This window comes from Oncorhynchus keta, chromosome 5 (assembly GCF_023373465.1).
Source record: "Oncorhynchus keta strain PuntledgeMale-10-30-2019 chromosome 5, Oket_V2, whole genome shotgun sequence".
Classification (NCBI taxonomy): Eukaryota; Metazoa; Chordata; class Actinopteri; order Salmoniformes; family Salmonidae; genus Oncorhynchus; species Oncorhynchus keta.
Window position 1 is genome coordinate 872,917 of NC_068425.1, and position 22,348 is coordinate 895,264.

A 22,348-nucleotide genomic window follows, 5' to 3' on the forward strand; every position below is an offset into this window, starting at 1 on the left:
TGTGCATACATTCTACGTATGGGTGGTCCCGGGAATTGAACCCACTACCCTGGCGTTACAAGCGCCATGCTCTACCAACTGAGCTACAGAAGGACCCCGTATGTATGATGCAAACAATTACATTGGAAGCTACAATCTATCAGCAATATTAAATCTGATCTACCCCTAACAAAAAAAAAGGTATTGATATTTACTGTGGATAAATAGTTTCCAGTAGGTGTGTTTGTACCTGTGTGTTTCTCTCATATGATATGCCTTGCTTGTTCTTCGTCACCAGAAATGAAGAAAGTTCAGTTTGGTTAGGATTCATTGCAATGGAAATGCTTAGCCTTACAAACACTACTTGGAGAAGGGAATATGGATTGTTCTGGTTTATTATTTTTAATCCAGTGTGACCGTGACCCTAGACTTTGTCTTTTTACTTGCTCCAATTTTGTCTTCTCTTTCAGGTAAATGACCCACTCTTTGTTTGTTAACATGATGTTACGTGTTTGTTTAGCTTCCAAAGGGGTGGATGGGACTCGAGGGCAATTTTAATAATTTAACCATGGGAGTTCTGCTCCCTGCACTTGCCAACAGTTTGGAACTTTTAGCCTACAAGTCTAGGTGAAGCCCCAATTCTAGTGTAGTTAATTTCGTTTAAAAAAAGATGACTTTCTTAAATAGTTTTTTTATAGCTATTATTTTAACCATGATGATGATAATGAAACAAAACTAGTATTATACGCCTAATATTGGTTTGTCTTCTTTTAGAACAAAATTGCCCTTTAATCTTAATCTAGAGTCTGACTCCAACACTTAATTGTTATTAAAAATAAGGCCCGAAACCAGGCATTAATGTATTTTAGTTTTTTATTCAACCAAATAAGTGTCAGGAAAAAAAAATCTGGTAACAGTTGAGGATGTAGGCCAATGACATGCATCTTCAATGGGTATCTTTTTAAATAGGTACAGTGCATTCAGAAAGTATTCAGAACCCTCTACTTTTTCCAAATGTTACGTTACAGCCTTATTCTAAAATTGATTAAATAATTTTTCCCCCTCATCAAACTACACACATTCCCCATAATGACAAAGCAAAAACATTTTTTGGGTAATTTTAGCAAATGTATCAAAATAAATACCAAAATATATTTACGTAAGTATTCAGTACTTTGTTGAAGCAACTTATGTAGCAATTACAGGCTTGAGTCTTCTTTGGTATGACCCTACACCTGTATTTGGGGAGTTTCTCCTATTCTTCTCTGCAGATCCTCTCAAGCCCTGTCAGGTTGGATGGAGAGCGTTGCTGCACAGCTATTATCAGGTCTCTCCAGAGATGTTCGATCGGGCTCAAGTCCGGGCTCTGGCTGGGCCACTCAAGGACATTCAGAGACTTGTCCCGAAGCCACACCTGCGCTGTCTTGGCTGTGTGCTTAGGCTCGTTGTCCTTGTTGGAAGGTGAACCTTTGCCCCAGTCTGAGGTTCTGAGCACTCTGGAGCAGGTTTTCATCAAGGATCTCGCTGTACCTTGCTCCATTCATCTTTGCTTCGAATACTGACTAGTCTCCCAGTCCCTGCCGCTGAAAAACATCAACACAGCCTGATTCTGCAACCACCATGCTTCACCGTAGTAATGGTGCCGGGTTTTCTCGAGACGTGACGCTTGGCATTTGGGCCAAGTAGTTCCATCTTGGTTTCATCAGACCAGAGAATCTTGTTTCTCATGGTCTGAGAGTCCTTTAGGTGTCTTTTGGAAAACTCCAAGCGGGCTGTCATGTGTCTTTTACTGAGGAGTGGCTTCTACCTGAGGAGTGGCACTCTACCATAAAGGCCTAATTGGTGGAGTGCTGCAGGGGTTGTCATTCTGGAAGGTTCTCCCATCTCCACAGAGGAACTCCTAGAGTTCTGTCAGAGTGACCATCGGGTTCTTGGTCACTTCCCTGACCAAGGCCCTTCTCCCCTGGTTGCTCAGTTTGGCCTGACGGCCAGCTCTAGGAAGAATCTTGGTGGTTCCACTATGTTCTTGGGGACTTTCAATGCTGCAGACATTTTTTGGATGCACCTGAGCTCAATTTCGGGTTTCATAGCAAAGCGTCTAAATAGGTTAATTCTGTTTTATAACAAGGCTGTAATGTGGCAAAATGTGGAATAAGTCAAGGGGTCTGAATACTTTCCGAATGCACTGTATGTGGTTCTTACCAGGGGCCAGGCACACTGAAAACCAACATGTTGGTCGTGCCACTGTAGACCTAAAACCAGCATATTTAGGGTTAAACATGTACCTTATGCTACCTTTCTAAAATTACGGGGGTGGGACTCGTGATTTCTTTTAAAGGAGCATTACTGACTTCAACAGGTACATATGTTGAAGAATATCACAAGTCGATTATAACTTTGGTTTGTTGAAATAATGGTTCTATTTCAAAGGTGTGCGCTGAAAAACCTTATCCTGCCGAGTCCTTACTGTCGGGGTTGGGGAGTTCTACCAGCGAGTAAAAGTTATATCCCGGAGTTCGCATTTTTTCTCCTCCTTGGACATCGATGCACTGGATACAGTACCATATCAGGTTAGTAGCCTATGTAGGCTATACCATTGTAAGTACTATAGGCTATCATACTATAGTAGTGTACAAGTAGGCTATTCATATGTTTTTGTTAAGCTTGCACAGAGAAGTGATTAACACTACAAGAAAGCTCATAATGGTCATTCTGTGCAAATATGCCATGTTAAATAAATAGATTGATCCCGCAGTGCATAGACTGTAAATTACTATAGTGTATTTTCTGACTGTAGGACAACAGTTGCCTGCCCAGCTAGTTGCCCATCCAAACTACACCTTAACTATATTGAAACTAATTTAACCCTTATAATAGATGTGGTCTAAAGACAAAAATGTACAATAGTCTGATGGGTGAAAATATTATCAATTGTCAAATTGAGAATGAAGAGACTGATGACCAGCTCAGTGTGCATTGACAAAAAGGGAACAGAGTTTACCAAACAGCAGGCCAGAAGTTGTGATTGCTATACCCTAAAGCTATACCCTAAGAGTAGATTCAGATGTTTCTAATGAACCTAGTCGTATCAAAATTGTGTGTGGGCTCATTTTCAAAATACTGTTGACAATCAGCTATAGCCATTTGTGAAAAATATCCTTTATTTTATTCTGTTTCTTCCATTATATTCCTACTGTAAAATATATACTGTATGTGTTGACTGTGGCAGAGCAGGGGAATATAATATATATAGCCTCAGCTACTAAGCACAGAATGGATAAAACAATAAAACTCAAAACATGCTTTTCTGTTCTTTTGAAATAAATTGTCTAGGTATCATGTTTTTAAGACCTTCCTAAACAGAATCTTAATGGATTTCTTTGTGATTGTGTATAGTAAATGGATTTATTAGACTGGTTGCTGTTGGTACTGGTTGTCCTGGCTATTCTACTGTTTCAATATACGTATGGTCATTTTGACGCTTTGAGGTAAAAATCATCAATGTATTTGTATTATATTTTATTATATTTATCCCAACCTTCTGGTAGAGTGTAAAATACACACATTTAGGAAAAGTCAGGGACAGGTGGGTTGTGCACATGCCTTCAAATGCTCTTAATTCAATATGTTTAGTGAATCATTAGGTCATTAGCTCGGTCTACTTTCTACAAATTAAAAGTGTATCACTCATTGGTAAGGGCAGGCAATAGCTAAAATAGTAACCCTGTTTTGGATCAAATCATATTTGATCAGATAGATTGGACACTTGTGGTGGTAGGGTCATTTTGTTTCACAGTGGTCACATTTTGATAGGTGATCGTGACCTAGTACTTTTTTAAACCACGAGGACAGACCTGTTTTAAGAAGTAGGCTACTGTAAATAGGGCAGTGGGTCATACATTTCACCTGAATTATAGGCTACTTGATAGGGTGAGGTTTACAAACAAGAAGCACAATTCTACCTTGCCTCTCTCGCTCGCACACACTCTCACCGCATATACACACAGCACTCTGTCTTTTATTTGGTTGTCACTATACACATAGATACACTTTTATTCCTTGCCAAAATACAGATTAGAAGTTTTTAGCATTTCACATATTAATTCATTCAGGCTATTCAAAAAATAATAATTCCAATCTCATAGACTGTCAATCTTTGCATCCATAGCTGCGCCTATGAGTTTGAGTGATTACTTCCCAAGCCCCAACTTAGCCTACCAAACAAAGTGGCTGGTTCTGGTTATTGGAATGGCAGATGGCCTATATTTGAGACATGATCATCTGTAAAATAGTTAGGCTACACAGGCCTAAACTAGGTGGCACTTCTTCCCACACCTATGCAGTTGTCTTAAAGTGGTGTGAAATGAAGGTTTGTGGCGAGGGAGACACTTTTGGAATGAAATGCTGCCTGTCATAGGTGGGATCTGAACACTAAATCCTGTATTCACCAGAAACCATTAGGTCAAGAGGAAAATCCCTCTTAGACAAAGGGTGACAGTGATTTTAAAGACAAGTTTATACCTGGTGCTAAACATGGGTCCTTTGTCCTGATTAGGGTTGCACAATTCCTGGAAAATTTCAGTTTAAGGATTCCTGAAATCAACACGGTAAAATTGCAAGAATTAATTAAAATCCTATGGAGTGAAATGTTATGTTCCCACCCCCATTTTGTGATATAACTACTCTGGTCATGGTGTTGATAATTTGGGAGTTAAAATGACACTAAATAAAATAAATGTCCAACTCTGTTACAAAATCCCCCTGCTGAGGGCGCAACAGGACGCTATGTTTGTGTGATGCTCACCGTTTGTGTGAGCATTTGTTTATTTGCTTTCTGGAGCCGTGCAGTCTGACTCTAACCCATCCTCACCCTTTCTCCCCCTCACATGACGAATTAATATCTCCTCCACCGCATAGTTTCAGCCAATCAGACAATAGCTGTGTGTCTCAACCCATTGCACACACTAGCCCTGATTGGCTAGCCAGCCTGACCCATGCTCTCCAAGGGAGTAAATATTGCCTGTAGCTGAACAGTATTATTCCAGTCTGTGAGTGTGGGTAGACATATGGACATTTCTGAAAAACAAGAGACATCTGTGTAACTGCGGAGCTTGTTGAATGTCCTTCCCTATAAGCGTAATGAAAGTCTGCTGTCAAATTGTTTACTGTAATATATAAATATATTTCCAAATGTTTACTACTAACAGGTTGATTGGTAGGCTATTTGAGCTAGTAAAGGGGGCTTTACTGTTCTTGAGTAGCGGAATTACTTTTGCTTCCCTCCAGGCCTGAGGGCACACACTTTCTAGTAGGCTTGTAATCAAGGTGACAGTGACACATTCAGTACTGACGTAGTGTAATCATTAGTCCAAACAGTTGCAAACGAGAGTTTATATTGTTCAAATTCAGGTATGTTTATCCTAGTTTTGTTCCATTTAACAAACGTTTTAACAGAATTGGTGGAATGAATACACAACCTGCAAACACAGTTCCATTTCATAGCAGCCACTGCAAACAGCATGGGAGTGGGTGTATGGGTGTTTTCCGAAAGGGGGGCGGGGCAGGGCCTTATATGCGTCGCGGAAGTTAGAGTAACAATGATCCAAGGTTTTACCACCCCTGGTTGCGCAATCGATATGCTGATAAAATTTAGGGAGTCTTGTTTTCAGATTAGCTTTGTTAAAATCCCCAGCTACAATGAATGCAGCCTCCGGATAAATGGTTTCCAGTTTGCAAAGAGTTAAATAAAGTTCGTTCAGAGACATCGATGTGTCTGCTTGGGGGGGGGGATATATACGGCTGTGATTATAATCGAAGAGAATTCTCTTGGTAGATAATGCGGTCTACATTTGATTGTGAGGAATTCTAAATCAGGTGAACAGAAGGATTTGAGTTCCTGTATGTTTCTTACATCACACCATGTCTCGTTAGTCATGAGGCATACGCCCCCGCCACTCTTCTTACCAGAAAGATGTTTGTTTCTGTCGGTGTGATGCGTGGAGAAACCCGTTGGCTGCACCGCCCCGGATAGCGTCTTCCCAGTGAGCCATGTTTCCGTTAAGCAGAGGACGTTAGTCTCTGATGTCCCTCGCTACCCTTACCCTTGCTCGGATTTCATCAACCTTGTTGTCAAGAGACTGGACATTGGCAAGAAGAATGCTAGGGAGTGGCGCGCGATGTGCCCGTGTCCTGAGTCTGACCAGAAGACCGCTACGTTTCCCTCTTTTACGAAGTCGTTTTTTTGGGGGGTCGCTGCATGGAATCAATTCCGTTGACCTGTTTGTAAGGCAGAACACAGGATCCGCGTCGCGGAAAACATATTCTTGGCATTACTGATGGTGAGTTGACGCTGATCTTATATTCAGTAGTTCTTCTCGACTGTATGTAATGAAACCTAAGATGACCTGGGGTACTAATGTAAGAAATAACACGTAAAAAAAAAAAACTGCATAGTTTCCTAGGAACGCGAAGCGAGGCGGCCATCTCTGTCGGCGCCGGGCGGCCATCTCTGTCGGCGCCGGAAGTGAGGGTAGGCAACAACATCTCCTCCCCGCTGATCCTCAACACAGGGGCCCCACAAGGGTGCGTTCTGAGCCCTCTCCTGTACTCCCTGTTCACCCACGACTGCGTGGCCACACACGCCTCCAACTCAATCATCAAGTTTGCGGACGACACAACAGTGGTAGGCTTGATTACCAACAACGACGAGACGGCCTACAGGGAGGAGGTGAGGGCCCTCGGAGTGTGGTGTCAGGAAAATAACCTCACACTCAACGTCAACAAAACTAAGGAGATGATTGTGGACTTCAGGAAACAGCAGAGGGAACACCCCCTATCCACATCGATGGAACAGTAGAGGGGTAGCAAGTTTTAAGTTCCTCGGCATACACATCACAGACAAACTGAATTGGTCCACTCACACTGACAGCATCGTGAAGAAGGCGCAGCAGCGCCTCTTCAACCTCAGGAGGCTGAAGAAATTCAGCTTGTCACCAAAAGCACTCACAAACTTCTACAGATGCACAATCGAGAGCATCCTGGCGGGCTGTATCACCGCCTGGTACGGCAACTGCTCCGCCCTCAACCGCAAGGCTCTCCAGAGGGTAGTGAGGTCTGCACAACGCATCACCGGGGGCAAACTACCTGCCCTCCAGGACACCTACACCACCCGATGTCACAGGAAGGCCATAAAGATCATCAAGGACATCAACCACCCGAGCCACTGCCTGTTCACCCCGCTATCATCCAGAAGGCGAGGTCAGGTGCATCAAAGCTGGGACCGAGAGACTGAAAAACAGCTTCTATCTCAAGGCCATCAGACTGTTTAACAGCCACCACTAACATTGAGTGGCTGCTGCCAACACACTGTCATTGACACTGACCCAACTCCAGCCACTTTAATAATGGGAATTGATGGGAAATTATGTAAATATATCACTAGCCACTTTAAACAATGCTACCTTATATAATGTTACTTACCCTACATTATTCATCTCATATGCATACGTATATACTGTACTCTATATCATCGACTGCATCCTTATGTAATACATGTATCACTAGCAACTTTAACTATGCCACTTTGTTTACTTTGTCTACATACTCATCTCATATGTATATACTGTACTCGATACCATCTACTGTATGCTGCCCTGTACCATCACTCATTCATATATCCTTATGTATATATTCTTTATCTCCTTACACTGTGTATAAGACAGTAGTTTTGGAATTGTTAGTTAGATTACTTGTTGGTTATCACTGCATTGTCGGAACTAGAAGCACAAGCATTTCGCTACACTCGCATTAACATCTGCTAACCATGTGTATGTGACAAATAAAATTTGATTTGATTTGTAGTGCATAATTCCTTCTCACATCTATGCGCTTTCCTCCTCACACCTTTTCCCTTCTCTTGTGCCCAGTCACACGAGCCTACCAGATGAGCTAAATGCCTTTTATGCTCGCTTCTAGGCAAGCAACACTGAGGAATGCATGAGAACATCAGCTGTTCTCCATAGCCGATGAGAGCAAGACCTTTAAACAGGTCAACGTTCTTACCTCGAAGCGAGCATAAAAGACATTTAGCTCGTCTGTTAGGCTCGTGTCACTGGATAGCTAGCGGCTGGGTTTCCTTTTGTAGTCAGTAATAGTTTGCAAGCCCTGCCACATCCGACGAGCATCAGAGCCAGTGTAGTAGGATTCAATCTTAGTCCTGTATTGGCGCTTTGCCTGTTTTGATGGTTCGTTCTAAGGCATAGTGGGATTTTTTTATAAGCGTCCAGATTAATGCCCCACTCCTTGGAAGCGGCAGCTCTAGAGTTTAGCTCGGTGCAGATGTTGCCTGTAATTCATGGCTTCTGGTTGGGATATGTACGTACGGTCACTGTGGGGATGACGTCGTCAATGCACTTATTGATGAAGTTGCTGACTGAGGTGGTATACTCCCCAATGCCGTTGGATGAATCACAGAACATATTCGAGTCTGTGCTAGCAAAACAGTCCTGTAGCATCCGCGTCATCGGACCACTTCCATATTGAGCGAGTCACTGGTACTTCCTGCTTTAGATTTTGCTTGTAAGCAGGAATCAGGAGGAGATTTTTATGGTCAGATTTGCCAAATGGAGGGCAAGGGAGAGCTTTGTATGCATCTCTGGAGTAAAGGTGTTTTTTTTTCTTCTCTGGTTGCACGTGACATGCTCGTAGAAATTAGGTCAAACGGATTTAAGTTTGCCTGCATTAAAGTCCCAGGCCACTTAACAGTGTCGCTTCTGGATGAGCATTTTCTTGTGGCCATATACAGCTCGTTGAGTGGGGTCTTAGTGCCAGCATTGGTTTGTTCTGGTAAATAGATGGATACGAATAATATAGATTAGAACTGTCTTGGTAGATAGTGTCGTCTACATCTTATCATGAGGTACTCTACCTCAGGCGAGCAATACCTCGAGACTTCTTTAATATTAGACATCACGCAAAAGGAGTTATTGACAAATAGACACTCTCATTACCATACGTAGCTTCTCTGTCCTGCCGATACACTGGAAACACAGCCAGCTCTATATTATCCGTGTCGTTGTTCAGCCATGACTCGGTGAAACATACATAAGATATTACAGTTTTTAATGTCCTGTTGGTAGGATAGTCTCAACCGTAGATAATCAAGTTTGTTTTCCACTGATTGCACGTTGGCCTATAGAACCTATGGTAATGGCGATTTACTCACTTACCTACGAATCCTAACAGGGACCCCGACATTCTCCCTTGGTATCTCCGCCTTTTCTTCACATGAATGACAGGGATTTGGGTCTGTTCTCCGGAAAGCATTATGTCCTTAGCGTCGGACTCATTAAAGAAAAAAAATCTTTGTTCAGTTTGAGGTGAGTAATCGCTGTTCTGATTTCCAGAAGCTCTTTTCGCTCATAAGAGACGGTAAGCAGCAACTTTATGTCCAAAATAAGTTACAAACAATGCAAAAAAAATAACAAAATGGCACAGTTGGTTAGGAGCTCGTAAAACGACAGCCACCCACTCCGGTGCCATTATTATTAAAATGATAGGTCATTAAAATGATAGGTCATTGCAAACGTTCCCGCAGTCGTAACGTAAACGGGGGGGGGAAGTAATTGCACAAGCAAGAGTAGGAAAGAGTTGAAAGGGTGAAATGAAAGCCATCAATCCAGTGAGATTAAAGTAAACAAGTGGATTTTGCACGCCTCAAACACAGGAAATTGATGTCTGAAATTAAACATCCACAGTTGGCATGCCTGTTGCTAAAAGTTTAAGGGGCGGTGTCCCAGAGACTGAAAAGCCAGTTAAATCGAGAATATCCATTGAAAGTGCTTTTTAGTCTAGGATTAGGTGTAATCTGTGTCTGGGACTGCCCTTCAGAGCATATGTGTAAGAGTTTTTCTTCTATCTGTGTATAGGGATCCCTGGTGTGAGAGAACGTACTCTTATTGCAGTGAAACCAGATGGGGTCCAGCGCCGCCTTGTGGGACAGATAATGCAACGCTTTGAGCAGAGAGGCTTCAAACTGGTGGGCATGAAGATGCTGCAGGTGAGAGATGGCCAATTCCAAATGAACCCCAAAGCCCCTGCCTCCTAGGTATTTGTGTAGATCTGGATAGGTATAAGTAGTATGAAAATAAGCAATATGATAGTAGCTTCAACTTGCACTCTGATCCGACAATTGGAACTTGGACTGTGCTTGTTCATTCAGTATTCATACACCTTGACTTTATCCATATTTTGTCATTACAGCCTGAATATAAAATACCCCAAATTGTCAAACTGGAATTTAGTTTTTAGAAATTTTCACAAATTAAAGGAGTCGAATCAAGTATTGAACCCCTTTGTTATGGCAACCCTAAGTTCAGGAGTAAAAATTTGCTGAACAAGTCACATAAATTGCATGGACACAGATTCAACCACAAAGACCAGGGATGTTTTCCAGTGCCTCACAAAGAAGGGCACCTATTGTTAGATAGGTAAAACAAAAAAAGAAGCAGATATTGAATATCCCTTTGAGCACGGTGTATCAATATACCCAGTGACTACAAAGATACCGGTGTATTTTCTAACTCAGTTGCCCGACAGGAAGGAAACAGCTCAGGGATTTCACCATGAGGTCAATGGGGACTTTAAAACCGTTAAAGAATGTAATGACTGTGATCAGAGAAAACTAAGGATGGATCAACGACATTGTAGTTACTCCACAATACTAACCTAATTGACAGAGTGAAAAGAAGGAAGCCTGTACACAATAAACATATTCCAAAACATGCATCCTGTTTGCAACAAGGCACTAAAGTAATATGGCAAAAAATGTGGCAAAGCAATTCACTTTTTGTCTTGAATGCAAAGCATTATGTTTGGGGCAAACAACACATCACCGAGTACCACTCTTCATATTTGGTGGTAGGTATGGGTATGCTTATCATCAGCAAGGACTAGGGAGTTTTTTTGGGGGGGAGAGGAAAATAAACGGACTGGAGCTAAAGCACAGGCAAAATCCTGTGAGGAAAACTTGATTCAGTCTGCTTTCCAACAGACCCTGGGATATGAATTCACCTTTCAGCAGGACAATAACCTAAAACACAAGGCTAAATATACACTGGAGTTTGCTTACCAAGCAGACAGTGAATGTTCACTGTTTTGACTTAAATCTACATGAAAATCTGTGTAGATTTTAAACGTTGAATGCAGGCTCTAACACAACACAATGTTGAATAAGTCAAGGGTATGAATACTTAATGAAGTCACTGTAAATACCAGACTAAAATAAAGGTTAAAACAATGTTGGCTTTCTTTCCTTCAGGCATCAGAGGAGCTGCTCTCTCAGCACTACCAGGAGTTAAGGAGGAAGCCCTTTTACCCCAGTCTCCTGTACTACATGACCTCTGGTCCCATAGTTGTTATGGTGAGAGTTCCTGCCTTTGTATAGCCTGGTAATTCAAATTTGAATTGCTCAGTTTCATTGTTTTCTCACTTCACTGATCAGTCTGGGCATCCTCTAAGAGTTGGACACCTGGAAGGTCTAGAAAATAACCGCTAGAATAAGCTGTTTACGCCCTTGCTCATGTACCTTGATCAACGGTAGTGGGTGGACCAGTTCAGACTGTCAGTGATGTGTATGATCTGAGACCAGTAGTCCTCCATTTGCCAGTTCAGTTAACTTTTTCGCTGCCTATCCCAACACTTGAACAACCTGGGCTACCTACTGTACCATTATTCAATTAGGGGGGAATTCAGGCCCAGATTACATGAGCGTAAAATTAACTTTAATCCTATTTTATGCACTTTTCTTTCTATGTTCTGACCTTAAAATTAGGCATGAGGTAACGCATGTGCCAGCTACCTATTTGTTTAGGGTAGAGATGAGAGAAATGAAGGTGTGGCAGAGGTGTGTCTACAGATACATCATATTCTGGCCTTGACGTAATTCCCTCATAATTCCAACACCTTTATGCACAAGGAAACCTGTCGGTTCCAGTGGTGGAATAACATATTTTTCCCTGATAGAAATAACACCATTCTCTATGCACTGTAATTTACAAATTGATAAACCATTGATGAGCTAGGTAAATGGGTAATCTGTTTGGACGAAAGGGATTGTAAATATAAATAACAATTGTTTTACATAGAGTACCAGTCAAAATATTGGACACACCTAGTAATTCCAGGGTTCTCTTTATTTTTACTATTTTCTACATTAAAGAATAATAGTGAAGACATCAAAAATATGAAATAACACATATGGAATCATGTAGTAACCAAAAAAAGTGTTAAACAAATCAAAATACATTGAATCTTTTAGATTCTTCAAAGTAGCTAACCTTTTCCTTGATTACAGCTTTGCACACTTTTGGTATTCTCTCAACCAGCTTCACCTGGAATGCTCTCCTTCTAGGTCAGAATATCAGTCTGTCCCTGATGTTTTTCCTGGAGAGAAGTGGCTTCATTGCTGCCCTTCTTTACACCAGGCCATCCTGCAAAAGTCTTCGCCTCATTGTGCGTGAGATGCACTCACACCTGCCTGCTAACATTCCTGAGCAAGCTCTGTACTGGTGGTGCCCGATCACGCAGCTGAATCAACCTTAGGAGATGGTCCTGGCACTTGCTGGACTTTCTTGAGGCACCCTGAAGCCTTCTTCACAACAATTGAACCGCTCTCCTTGAAGTTCTTGATGATCCGATAAATGGTTGATTTAGGTGCAATCTTACTGCCAGCAATATCCTTGCCTGTTAAGCCCTTTTTGTGCAAAGCAATGATTACGGCACGTGTTTCCTTGCAGGTAACCATGGTTGACAGACGAAGAACAATGATTCCAAGCACCAACCTCCTTTTGAAGCTTCCAGTCTGTTATTCGAACTCAATCAGCATCACAGAGTGATCTCCAGCCTTGTCCTCGTCAACACTCACACCTGTGTTAATGAGAGAATCACTGACATGATGTCAGCTGGTCCTTTTGTGGCAGGGCTGAAATGCAGTGAATCCCCCAACTGTTTTTGGGGGATTCAGTTAATTTGCATGGCAAAGAGGGACTTTGCAATTAATTGCAATTCATCTGATCACTCTTCATAACATGCTGGAGTATATGCAAATTGCCATCATACAAACTGAGGCAGCAGACTTTGTGAAAATTAATATTTGTGTCATTCTCAAAACTTTTGGCCATGACTGTACACAGCGTTCTATGAGATCATCAGTTTCTTGGCAATTTCTCTCAAGGAATAGCCATAATTTCTCAGTACAAGAATAGACTGATGAATTTCAGAAGATAGATATTTGTTTCTGGTCATTTTGAGCCTGTAACCAAACCCAACATTTTTGATGCTCCACAAGTCTAAGGAAGGACCGTTTTTATTGATTCTTTAATCAGTACAACAGTTTTCAGCTGTGCTAACATAATTGCCAAAGGGTTTTCTTATGATCAATTAGCCTTTTAAAATTATAAACTTGGATTAGCTAACTTGTGCCATTGGAACACAGGAATGATGGTTGCTGATAAATGGGCCTCTGTTCGCCTATACAGATAGTCCATAAAAGAAATCAGCCGTTTCCAGCTACAACGGTTATTTACAACATTAACCATGTCTACACTGTATTTCTGATCAATTTGAATTTATTTTAATGGACAAAATTGTTTTTTTTTTTTTAAAACAAGGACATTTCTAAGTGATCCCAAACTTTTGAATGGTAGTGTACATAGGATAGAATACTATGTACAGCAATAGTTGAATATAATGGCCTTGACTAGAATACAGTATATACATATGAAATGCATTGAACAGTATATAAACATTATTAAAGTGACCAGTATTCCATTATTAAAGTAGCCAGTATTCCATTATTAAAGTAGCCAGTGTTCCATGTCTATGTGCATAGGGCAGCAGCCTGTAAGATGCAAGATTGCATAACCGGGTGGAAGCCAGCTAGTGATGGTTATTTAACAGTCTGATGCCTTGAAATAGAAACTGTTTTTCAGTCTCTCGGTCCCAGCTTTTATGCACCTGTACTGACCCTGCCTTCTGGATGATAGCGGGTGAACAGGTTGTGGCTCAGGTGGCTGAGGTCCTTGATGATCTCCTTGGCCTTCCTGTGACACCGGGGGCTGTAGATGTCCTGGAGGGCAGTCAGTGTGGCCCCGGTGATGCGTTGGGCAGACCGCAGCACCCTTTGGATAGCCCTGCAGTTGCAGACGGAGCAGTTGTCGTACCAGGCAGTGATACAGCCTGACAGGATGCTCTCAATGGTGCACCTGTAAAAGTTTGTGCGGGTCTTAGGTGCCAAGCCAAATTTCTTTAGCCTCCTGAGGTTGAAGAGGCACTGTTGCACCTTCTTCACAACACTGTCTGTGTGGGTGGACCATTTCAGATTGTCAGGGATGTGTATGCCGAGGAACTTCAAGCTTTTCTGCGGCCCCGTCGATGTGGATGGGGGCGTAGTCCCTCTGCTGTCTCCTGAAGTCCACGATCAGCTCCTTGATATTGTTGACATTGAAGGACTGATTATTTTCCTGGCACCACTCCACCAGTACCCTCACCTCCTCCCTGTAGGCTGTCTCGTCGATGTTGGTACTCAGACCTACCACTGTTGTGTTGTCTGCTAACTTGATGGTTGAATTAGAGGCATGCGTGTGAACAGGGAGTACAGGAGGGGCCTGAGCACGCACCCTTGTGGGACCCCTGTGTTGAGGATCAGTGTAGTGTAGGTGTTGTTGCCTATCTTCACCTGGGGGTGGCCCGTCAGGAAGTCCAGGACCCAGTTGCACAGGGCGGGGTTTGGATCCAGGACCCTGAGCTTAATGATGAGCTTGGAGGGTACTATGGTGTTGAAGGCTTAGCTGTAGTCAATGAACAGCATTCTTACATAGGTATTCCTCTTGTCCAGATGGGATAGTGCAGTTTGCAGTGCGATGGCGATTGCATCATCTATTGGGGCGGTATGCAAATTGCAGTGAATCTAGGGTGTAGGTGATATGATCCTTTACTAGTAAAGCACTTCATGAAGACATGAGTGCTACGGGGCGATTAGTCATTTAGTTCAGTTATCTTTGCTTTCTTGGGTACAGGAACAAGCAAGTGGGGGCAGGAGACTGGGGTAGGGGGAGATTGAATATATCCGTAAACCAGGGGTGTAGGTAGAATTTATTTTTGGGATGGCCTAGAAAAATTTGGATAGGCATTTTTTCTACTTGTTTATAACATTTATTTTGCGATGTGCACTACATATTATTTCGTAATACAATGGTTTTATACTAGTGCATAGTACTTGGAGCAACCTCGTTACATATACAAATCATGACCTATCCCAGCATATTCAAATAAGACAGTAACTGTAGACCAGTTGCCAACAACGTAAAACTCATCTTCAGGCACACTTTAAACTTGATGGGAAAACAAGCCTATATGTGATGTTACAATTTATACCACGGCGGGCAGTGGTACTATAGAAAGGTACCTTACCTTTAGTAGACGTATCATAAGGCGTGACCTACATCACGAGGCGCAGATGGCGAGACTTTGAGTTGAATATGGTGATGATCTCATCATAATCCAATGGATCTGTCAGTTGACGCTCAAAAGACAGCAAACTGAAGTGGTTCAGCCGGGCGCTTGTCATTAATGTGCGAAGACGATTTTTGATCCTTGTTGTTGAGAAAAGTCTCTCCACGCTGCATGATGTCATTGGAAGTGTGACAATGGTCCTTAATTAACAGAGTTTAAATGAGGGAAAATATAATCGGGGCAGCTGTCAAGTACACTCATTTTGCGACTCAACTGCTGAGTAAAAACAGTGAATTCAGCATCCTCAATTTATATTGCATAATGATCGCATGTGTTCTCCAGCTGCTCTTTAAGGCCGCAGGTTTGGGATTCTTCGGAAAAGGAGGCTGCCGCTTGTATGATCTCATATGTGTCTTCTTGAAATCTTGAGTTTAACTCCGTAATCTGTCTAGAATAATGTTCCAAAGTTGCCTCAGGTCACTGGCACTCTTTGATGCTGGATGTTTTCCCTAATGAAGCTGTGACTACACGGTCTGCCAATTTGACAGGCAGTTTTCACTGCTATGATGCGCTCACATCCCAATTACTAATATCATGCTTAATCATCATCTCTTCAGTTAGCTTGAGAACTTTATCAAAGTCTGCCCCTGAGTTATCTCTGGACATAGAAAAGCTGCTTTTGAGGATTTCAATTAAACCAATACAGTCCATCACAGATAATGTAGAGCTTTGTAATCTCTTTGTAGCAAAATCACTGGTGTCAAACCAATTTACTAAACGTGACTAACAAGAATTAAAACGTCCTGTTCTGGATTTGTTGTAAGAGGGCATTGGCTTCTAATTTGGTTTGTCCACTAGCCTCTGGAAAAATCTGCAAGAACCTCTAAAATGACATCTAGCAGTAACAGCACTTTATTCACTGACCCTGATTTTGAACTCCAAAATACATCCGTGGATCTTTCTAGCTCGATACACGGTCTATTGGGATACAACTCTTTCTGTACTTCTATGAATTGAGCATATCTGTGGAATCCATTCATATGTAACAGTATAGCTTCTGTGCCTCTCCTCGCCCCAACCTGGGCTCGAACCAGGGACCCTCTGCACACATCAACAACAGTCACCCACGAAGCATCGTTACCCATCGCTCCACGGCCCTTGCAGAGCAAGGGGAACCACTACTTCAAGGTCTCAGAGCGAGTGACATCACCGATCGAAACGCTATTAGCGCACACCACCGCTAACTAGCTAGCCATTTCACATCAGTCACACTCACCCCCCCTTTTGACCTCCTTTCCGCAGCAACCAGTGATCTGGGTCAACAGCATCAATGTAACAGTATAGCTTCCATCCCTCTCCTCGCCCCAACCTGGGCTCGAACCAGTATTTTCCGAGAAATTCCTTGTGCAGACAAATCAGCGGTTTCCATAAACCCAACAGCTCTTTCTTTAATCATTCCAGCATGAATATGCCTTGTAACTGATTGCTTCTAGAAAGAGAGAAGGAACAGCACATAATCAATATGAACTACAACTACTAGTTTAAAGCAATGAAAGATCTAATTGCTACAAAGAATGAATGTATGTATGGGCTACATTTATGAGAATACATGCATTCCCTTACCTTATCAAACTTGAAGACAATACACTAATTTATCACAAAAAAAGTGTTGAGTGAGTGCACCACAAACATCAAACATGTTGATGAATCCTCATCCCAATACAGCCTCTTCCAACACCTCGGGCAGGGTAAGGGTATCTATTTTTATTACCTCAGATTGATGATGTTAGTGTAGTGTAAAACATGATGACACAATATCAATTGGTTAACTCTAGAACCGCTAAAGCAGTCATTTTGACTGCTCATGGATTTTAAAATAAATATTACTCTGCCATTTTTTAAGTCATGCCCCCCTCTGTCCTTGATTTTTCCTAAATAAGTCTATATAACACACTGTCGTTGTTAATCCAAGCAGTCATATCACTCAACTCTGGCCTACTTGGAGTAGGCGACACACTGAGAGCGTGTGTAATTGTACATGCTTTCAATATCTATGAATATATGCACATCGGGCAGCAGGTGAGCGAGATTCGGAGACAGTGGAGACCCATCATTCAGGGCAGGTGTGGCAAAGCCCCACCTGTTTTGAGCACCACACTTTTAGGTTATCTCTATATATAAATACAGCTCTGGAAAAAAATGAAGAGACCACTGTAAAATTAGTAGTTTCTCTGGTTTTACTATTTCTAGGTATGTGGTCGAGTAAAAAAAAGGTGTTTGTTTTAATCTATAAACTACAGACAACATATATCCAAAATTACACAGTGGGTGGGAGACCTGCACCCACTGTGACATTTTGTGGAGGATCGGTGATGATCTGGGGGTGCTTTCAGTAAGGCTGGAATCGGGCAGATTTGTCTTTGTGAAGAACACATGAATCAAACCACGTACAAGGTTGTCCTGGAAGAAAACTTGTTTCTTTCTGCTCTGACAATGTTCCCCAACTCTGAGGATTGGTCTTTCTAGCAGGACAATGCTCCATGCCACACAGTCAGTTCAATCAAGGTGTGGATGGAGGACCACCAGATCAAGACCCTGTCATGGCCAACACAATCTCCAGACCTGAACCCCATTGAAAACCTTTGGAATGTGAGGAAGATGGATGGTCATAAGCTGTCAAACAAAGCCGAGCTGCTTGCATTATTTTCGCAGTTTATTACTGTTTCAATATTGTAATCACATAATATGGCTTTCCTTTTGATTGTGTGGTAAACTGTTGGGTGGAGCGTGCAGAGATTGACACAGAGGCTTTAGTCCACAAAACAACTTTACTAAGACAGAAAACAAATGTATCAGAGAAATAACTTAGGTTTTGCTCTGTCTTCTATTTCTTAACTGGTGTCCCTCTCACCCTTCTCTTTTGCGGTGTGCCATCGTGCCTCCACGGCTGGTTGGCACCTTCCTCTAATTACCTTCACTTAGCTTGTCTGTGTCGGGGTGCCCAGCTCCGGTATTCTCAGCAAAGTGAGCCAACGTGGACTCCCCTCTATTACCATCCCCCAGGGTAGACCTCCTGGGATACCACAATAGATATGGCGAAATTAGGTGCTGCTGAAAAGCAAAGACTCTACAGACAGCGCAGGGATGCTGACCCACCCCGCAGAGCAGCCTCCATCAAACAAAAACACCAGACTTACTTACTAGGGATTTGGAGGATTTAAACCATTTCTTAGAAAAGGTTCATGACAATACTGTCTTTGATTATATATACAAATTAAAGACTGAAATGACATTCTAGAAAGCCCGATTTGTTATCTAAAATATAGGTAACACCAGTGACAAAAAGGCAGCACAAGCATTTTTTTTTATGTAATGTAGTAAAAATTAAAATGTTAAGCTGTCATTTGTTGATTTATAATGTTAAGCGCTTAACTATTATCTGGTTAAGTGTTTGATTTAGTTTTTTAGTTTTTTTTACTTAAAAAAAAAAGTTGGCTGTTCAAAAAGCCACCATTTTCATAGAATGACCCATAAGTATTCACACCCCTGAGTCAATACTTTGTAGAAGCACCTTTGGTAGCGATTACAGCTGTCCTTCTGAGTAAGTCTCTAAATGGGTCAAATAATGGATTTTGTCGTCTGAAAAGCCTGAAACTCCCCAGTCCTTAACGAATACAAGCATACCCATAACATGATGCACCCACCACTATGCTTGAAAATATGGAGAGTGGTACTCAGTAATGTATTGGATTTGCCCCCGAACATAACACGTTGAGTTCAGAACAAAAAGTAAATTGCTTTGCCACACTTATTGCAATATTACTTTAAGTGCCTTGTTGCAAACAGGATGCATGTGTCACGCCCTGACCATATAGAGCTTTTATTCTCTATGTTGGTTAGGTCGGGGTGTGATTTAAGGGTGGGTTATCTAGGGGAATTATATGTCTATGCTGGCCTAGTATCGTTCCCAATCAGAGGCAGCGGTTTATCATTGTCTTTGACTGGGGATCATATTTAGGTAGCCATTTTCCCATTGTGCTTTGTGGGATCTTGTCTAGATATAGTTGCCAGTGAGCATTATTATTAGCTTCATGTTTCGTTTGTTCGTTTTGTTCTTTGAAGTTTATTTCCAAAATAAAGGATGGAAACACCACGCTGCATCTTGGTCCAATCATTATGATGAGCGTGACAGCATGTTTTGGAAAATGTTTTATTAGTATTGTGGAGTAACTACAATGTAATTGTGTGGTGTACAGAGATGACGTAGTCGTTTAAAAAATCATGTTGAATACTATTATTGCACGCAATTATGGATGAACTCCTGACGTATTCTGGCTTGCCATACAAAGTGGTTGAATACTTATTGACTCAAGACATTTCAGATTTTCATTTTTTATTCATTTGTAAAACAAAATTCCACTTTGACATTATTTTGTCACTTGCCTACACACAATATCCCATAATCTAAATGTAATCCATTTTATATTCATGCTGTAACATAACAAAAAGTGGAAAAAGTCTAGGGGTGTGCATACTTTCTGAAGGCACTGTATCTGTTAAATTCCAAAACACCTAACCACTTGTGTATATCTGATTGATTCACTTTCAATTCATTTGCTGAATTGACTGATTTAAGATCGAATTTCCCTAATCCTGGAAAGCACTACATCCATTCTTGTTGTCCAGGTGTGGGAGGGTCATAATGTGGTCCGGACATCCCGGATCATGGTAGGAGACACCAACCCATCTGAGGCCCAAGCAGGCACTGTCCGGGGGGATTTCAGCATTCACATCAGCAGGTGAACAACAATAAATAAAGACTCAAATTAAAAGATCTTTCACTTTACAATAATTTGCACAATACCCTTTTAAACAAATTATTTAAATAATTGAGGGATAAAAACAAATTAATATATAAACATGAAATTGATCATTTGTGAAAGTGTTTTGAAATTGGGTGCATAATTTCAATGCAAAATACTAAACTGGACTTTAATGAATGGAGGTTTGTATTTATTTTCCAGAAATGTGGTCCATGCCAGTGATTCAGTAGAGGGGGCTCAGAGGGAGATCCAGCTGTGGTTTCATCGAAAGGAACTGATGGATTGGGACTGCTATGACCACAATAGCACCTACCAGCTTTGAGAAAGAGATGAAAGGCAGAGATTGAAAGAGAGCGTGAACAAGGTAGAATGACCATCGGGAACAGTGGCACCATACCTAACTCTGTGTCCTGCTTGCAATACTCAGCCTTCTCCATCGTGGGAGGCTCCAATACCCAAGAGCCCCTCGCCTACTCCTATACAGTAATGTATCGTCCTCGCCATACGTTTTGAGATTTAAGATCAAATGATCCATATGACACATCATTAGTTAATTTGAGGCTGATTTAATGCATATCCATTTGACCATTTAGACATAAAAGCACTATGTATTTAGTCCCTCCATTTGAAGAAATGTACTGGTGTAGTTATTATTTGGTGTCATATCGCTTGGACCTAATGACTTCAAGTTTGCAACTCTACAAACTCATTGGCTGCATTTGCAATTCGTTTTTTGTGTATTATGGGATGTGTTATCTAATAGTAACTAAATGGTGTCTGGACTCTTTTTCTTTCTAAATGAGCGGAGATGTTTCTGAACCCATCCAAATTGTCACACCCTGATCTGTTTCACCTGTCTTTGTGTTTGTCTCCACCCCCCCAAGTGTCTCCCCTCATTATCCCCTGTGTATTTTTATACCTGTGTTCTGTTTGTTGCCAGTTTGTTTTGTTTGTCAAGCCTAACAGCGTTTTCACCCTTGCTCCTGTCTTTTCTAAAGTGCCTGTTTTCTGGTTTTGACCATTCTGCCTGCCCAGACCCGGAGCCTGCCCGCCGTCCTGTACCTTGTCCCACCACACTGGATTACTGACCTTTGCCTGCCCCTGTTACAGTAATAAACTTTTGTTACTTCGACACTGTCTGCATCTGGGTCTTTCCTAAAACGTAATACTAATTGCTATATTATATATATCGCCACCATGGCCCATTTATTGCCTCACCTCCCTTATCCTACCTCATTTGCACATACCGTATATAGACTTTCTACTGAATGTTTGTTTATTCCATGTGTAACTGTTGTTGTATGTGTCGAACTGCTTTGCGTTATCTTGGCCAGGTCGCAGTTGCAAATGAGAACTTGTTCTCAACTAGCCTACCTGATTAAATAAAGGCGAACAAAAATATATATCAGCTATAGAACACAACATTTGCCATAAGGACGGTTCATCTGCTGTGTGGAAGCTGTAAAAATGTTGGAAACTCATCTCCCTCACCAGCTGTCAGAAGCTCACAGATCACTGCACCTGTGAAAGCCCATCAAACTACCTCATCCCCATCACTGTTTTATCTTGCTCCTTTGCACCCCAGTATCTCTACTTGCATGCTGTCATGCTCTATACTGCTATTACAGTCTGCATGATAACTTATGTCATATGCTTCATAAGTGTCTGCATACCAGGTGATATAATGACGTTTTATCATTTATTAAACTCTGTCACTTAACATTGAATGGAATGATGCACTACATAACCATGTCATATGCCGTTATAGAGTGTGTACAGACACCTTTAGTAAAGTGACATTAATTTGTTATAAAACGGTTATGAATGTGCTTAATACCACAGGATAAGTTGAGTATCACAAAACCATTCAGGATCTCCAAGAAACATGGGCAAACGGGAGAGGGTGTATCATCTTTGACTCCAACTTTCTCACTCGTCATTCATTCATGATCATTTTTTTCTGATCATGACAGCATCCAAATTGATTAAGATCTTTCAACCCCAAAAATATTCTCACTTACTGTTAGGTAAAAGTG

The 22,348-nt window shown here is 41.6% G+C and overlaps 1 protein-coding gene across 2 annotated transcripts; it reads left to right on the plus strand.

Moving 5' to 3' along the window:
- Positions 1-2,323: 2,323 nt before the first annotated feature.
- On the plus strand, positions 2,324-21,444 carry nme4 (NME/NM23 nucleoside diphosphate kinase 4). Of its 2 annotated transcripts, none has more exons than XM_035770582.2 (6): positions 2,324-2,549; positions 9,906-10,036; positions 11,297-11,398; positions 20,176-20,288; positions 20,514-20,676; positions 21,311-21,444. In XM_035770582.2, the coding sequence occupies exons 1-5, from the start codon at positions 2,393-2,395 to the stop codon at positions 20,632-20,634; spliced, it is 624 nt and encodes a 207-aa protein (XP_035626475.1). In that variant the 5' UTR covers positions 2,324-2,392; the 3' UTR covers positions 20,635-20,676; positions 21,311-21,444. The 2 variants fall into 2 exon arrangements, with proteins under 2 accessions (XP_035626475.1, XP_035626476.1); XM_035770583.2 differs by having other exon boundaries at positions 21,348-21,444.
- Positions 21,445-22,348: the final 904 nt, after the last annotated feature.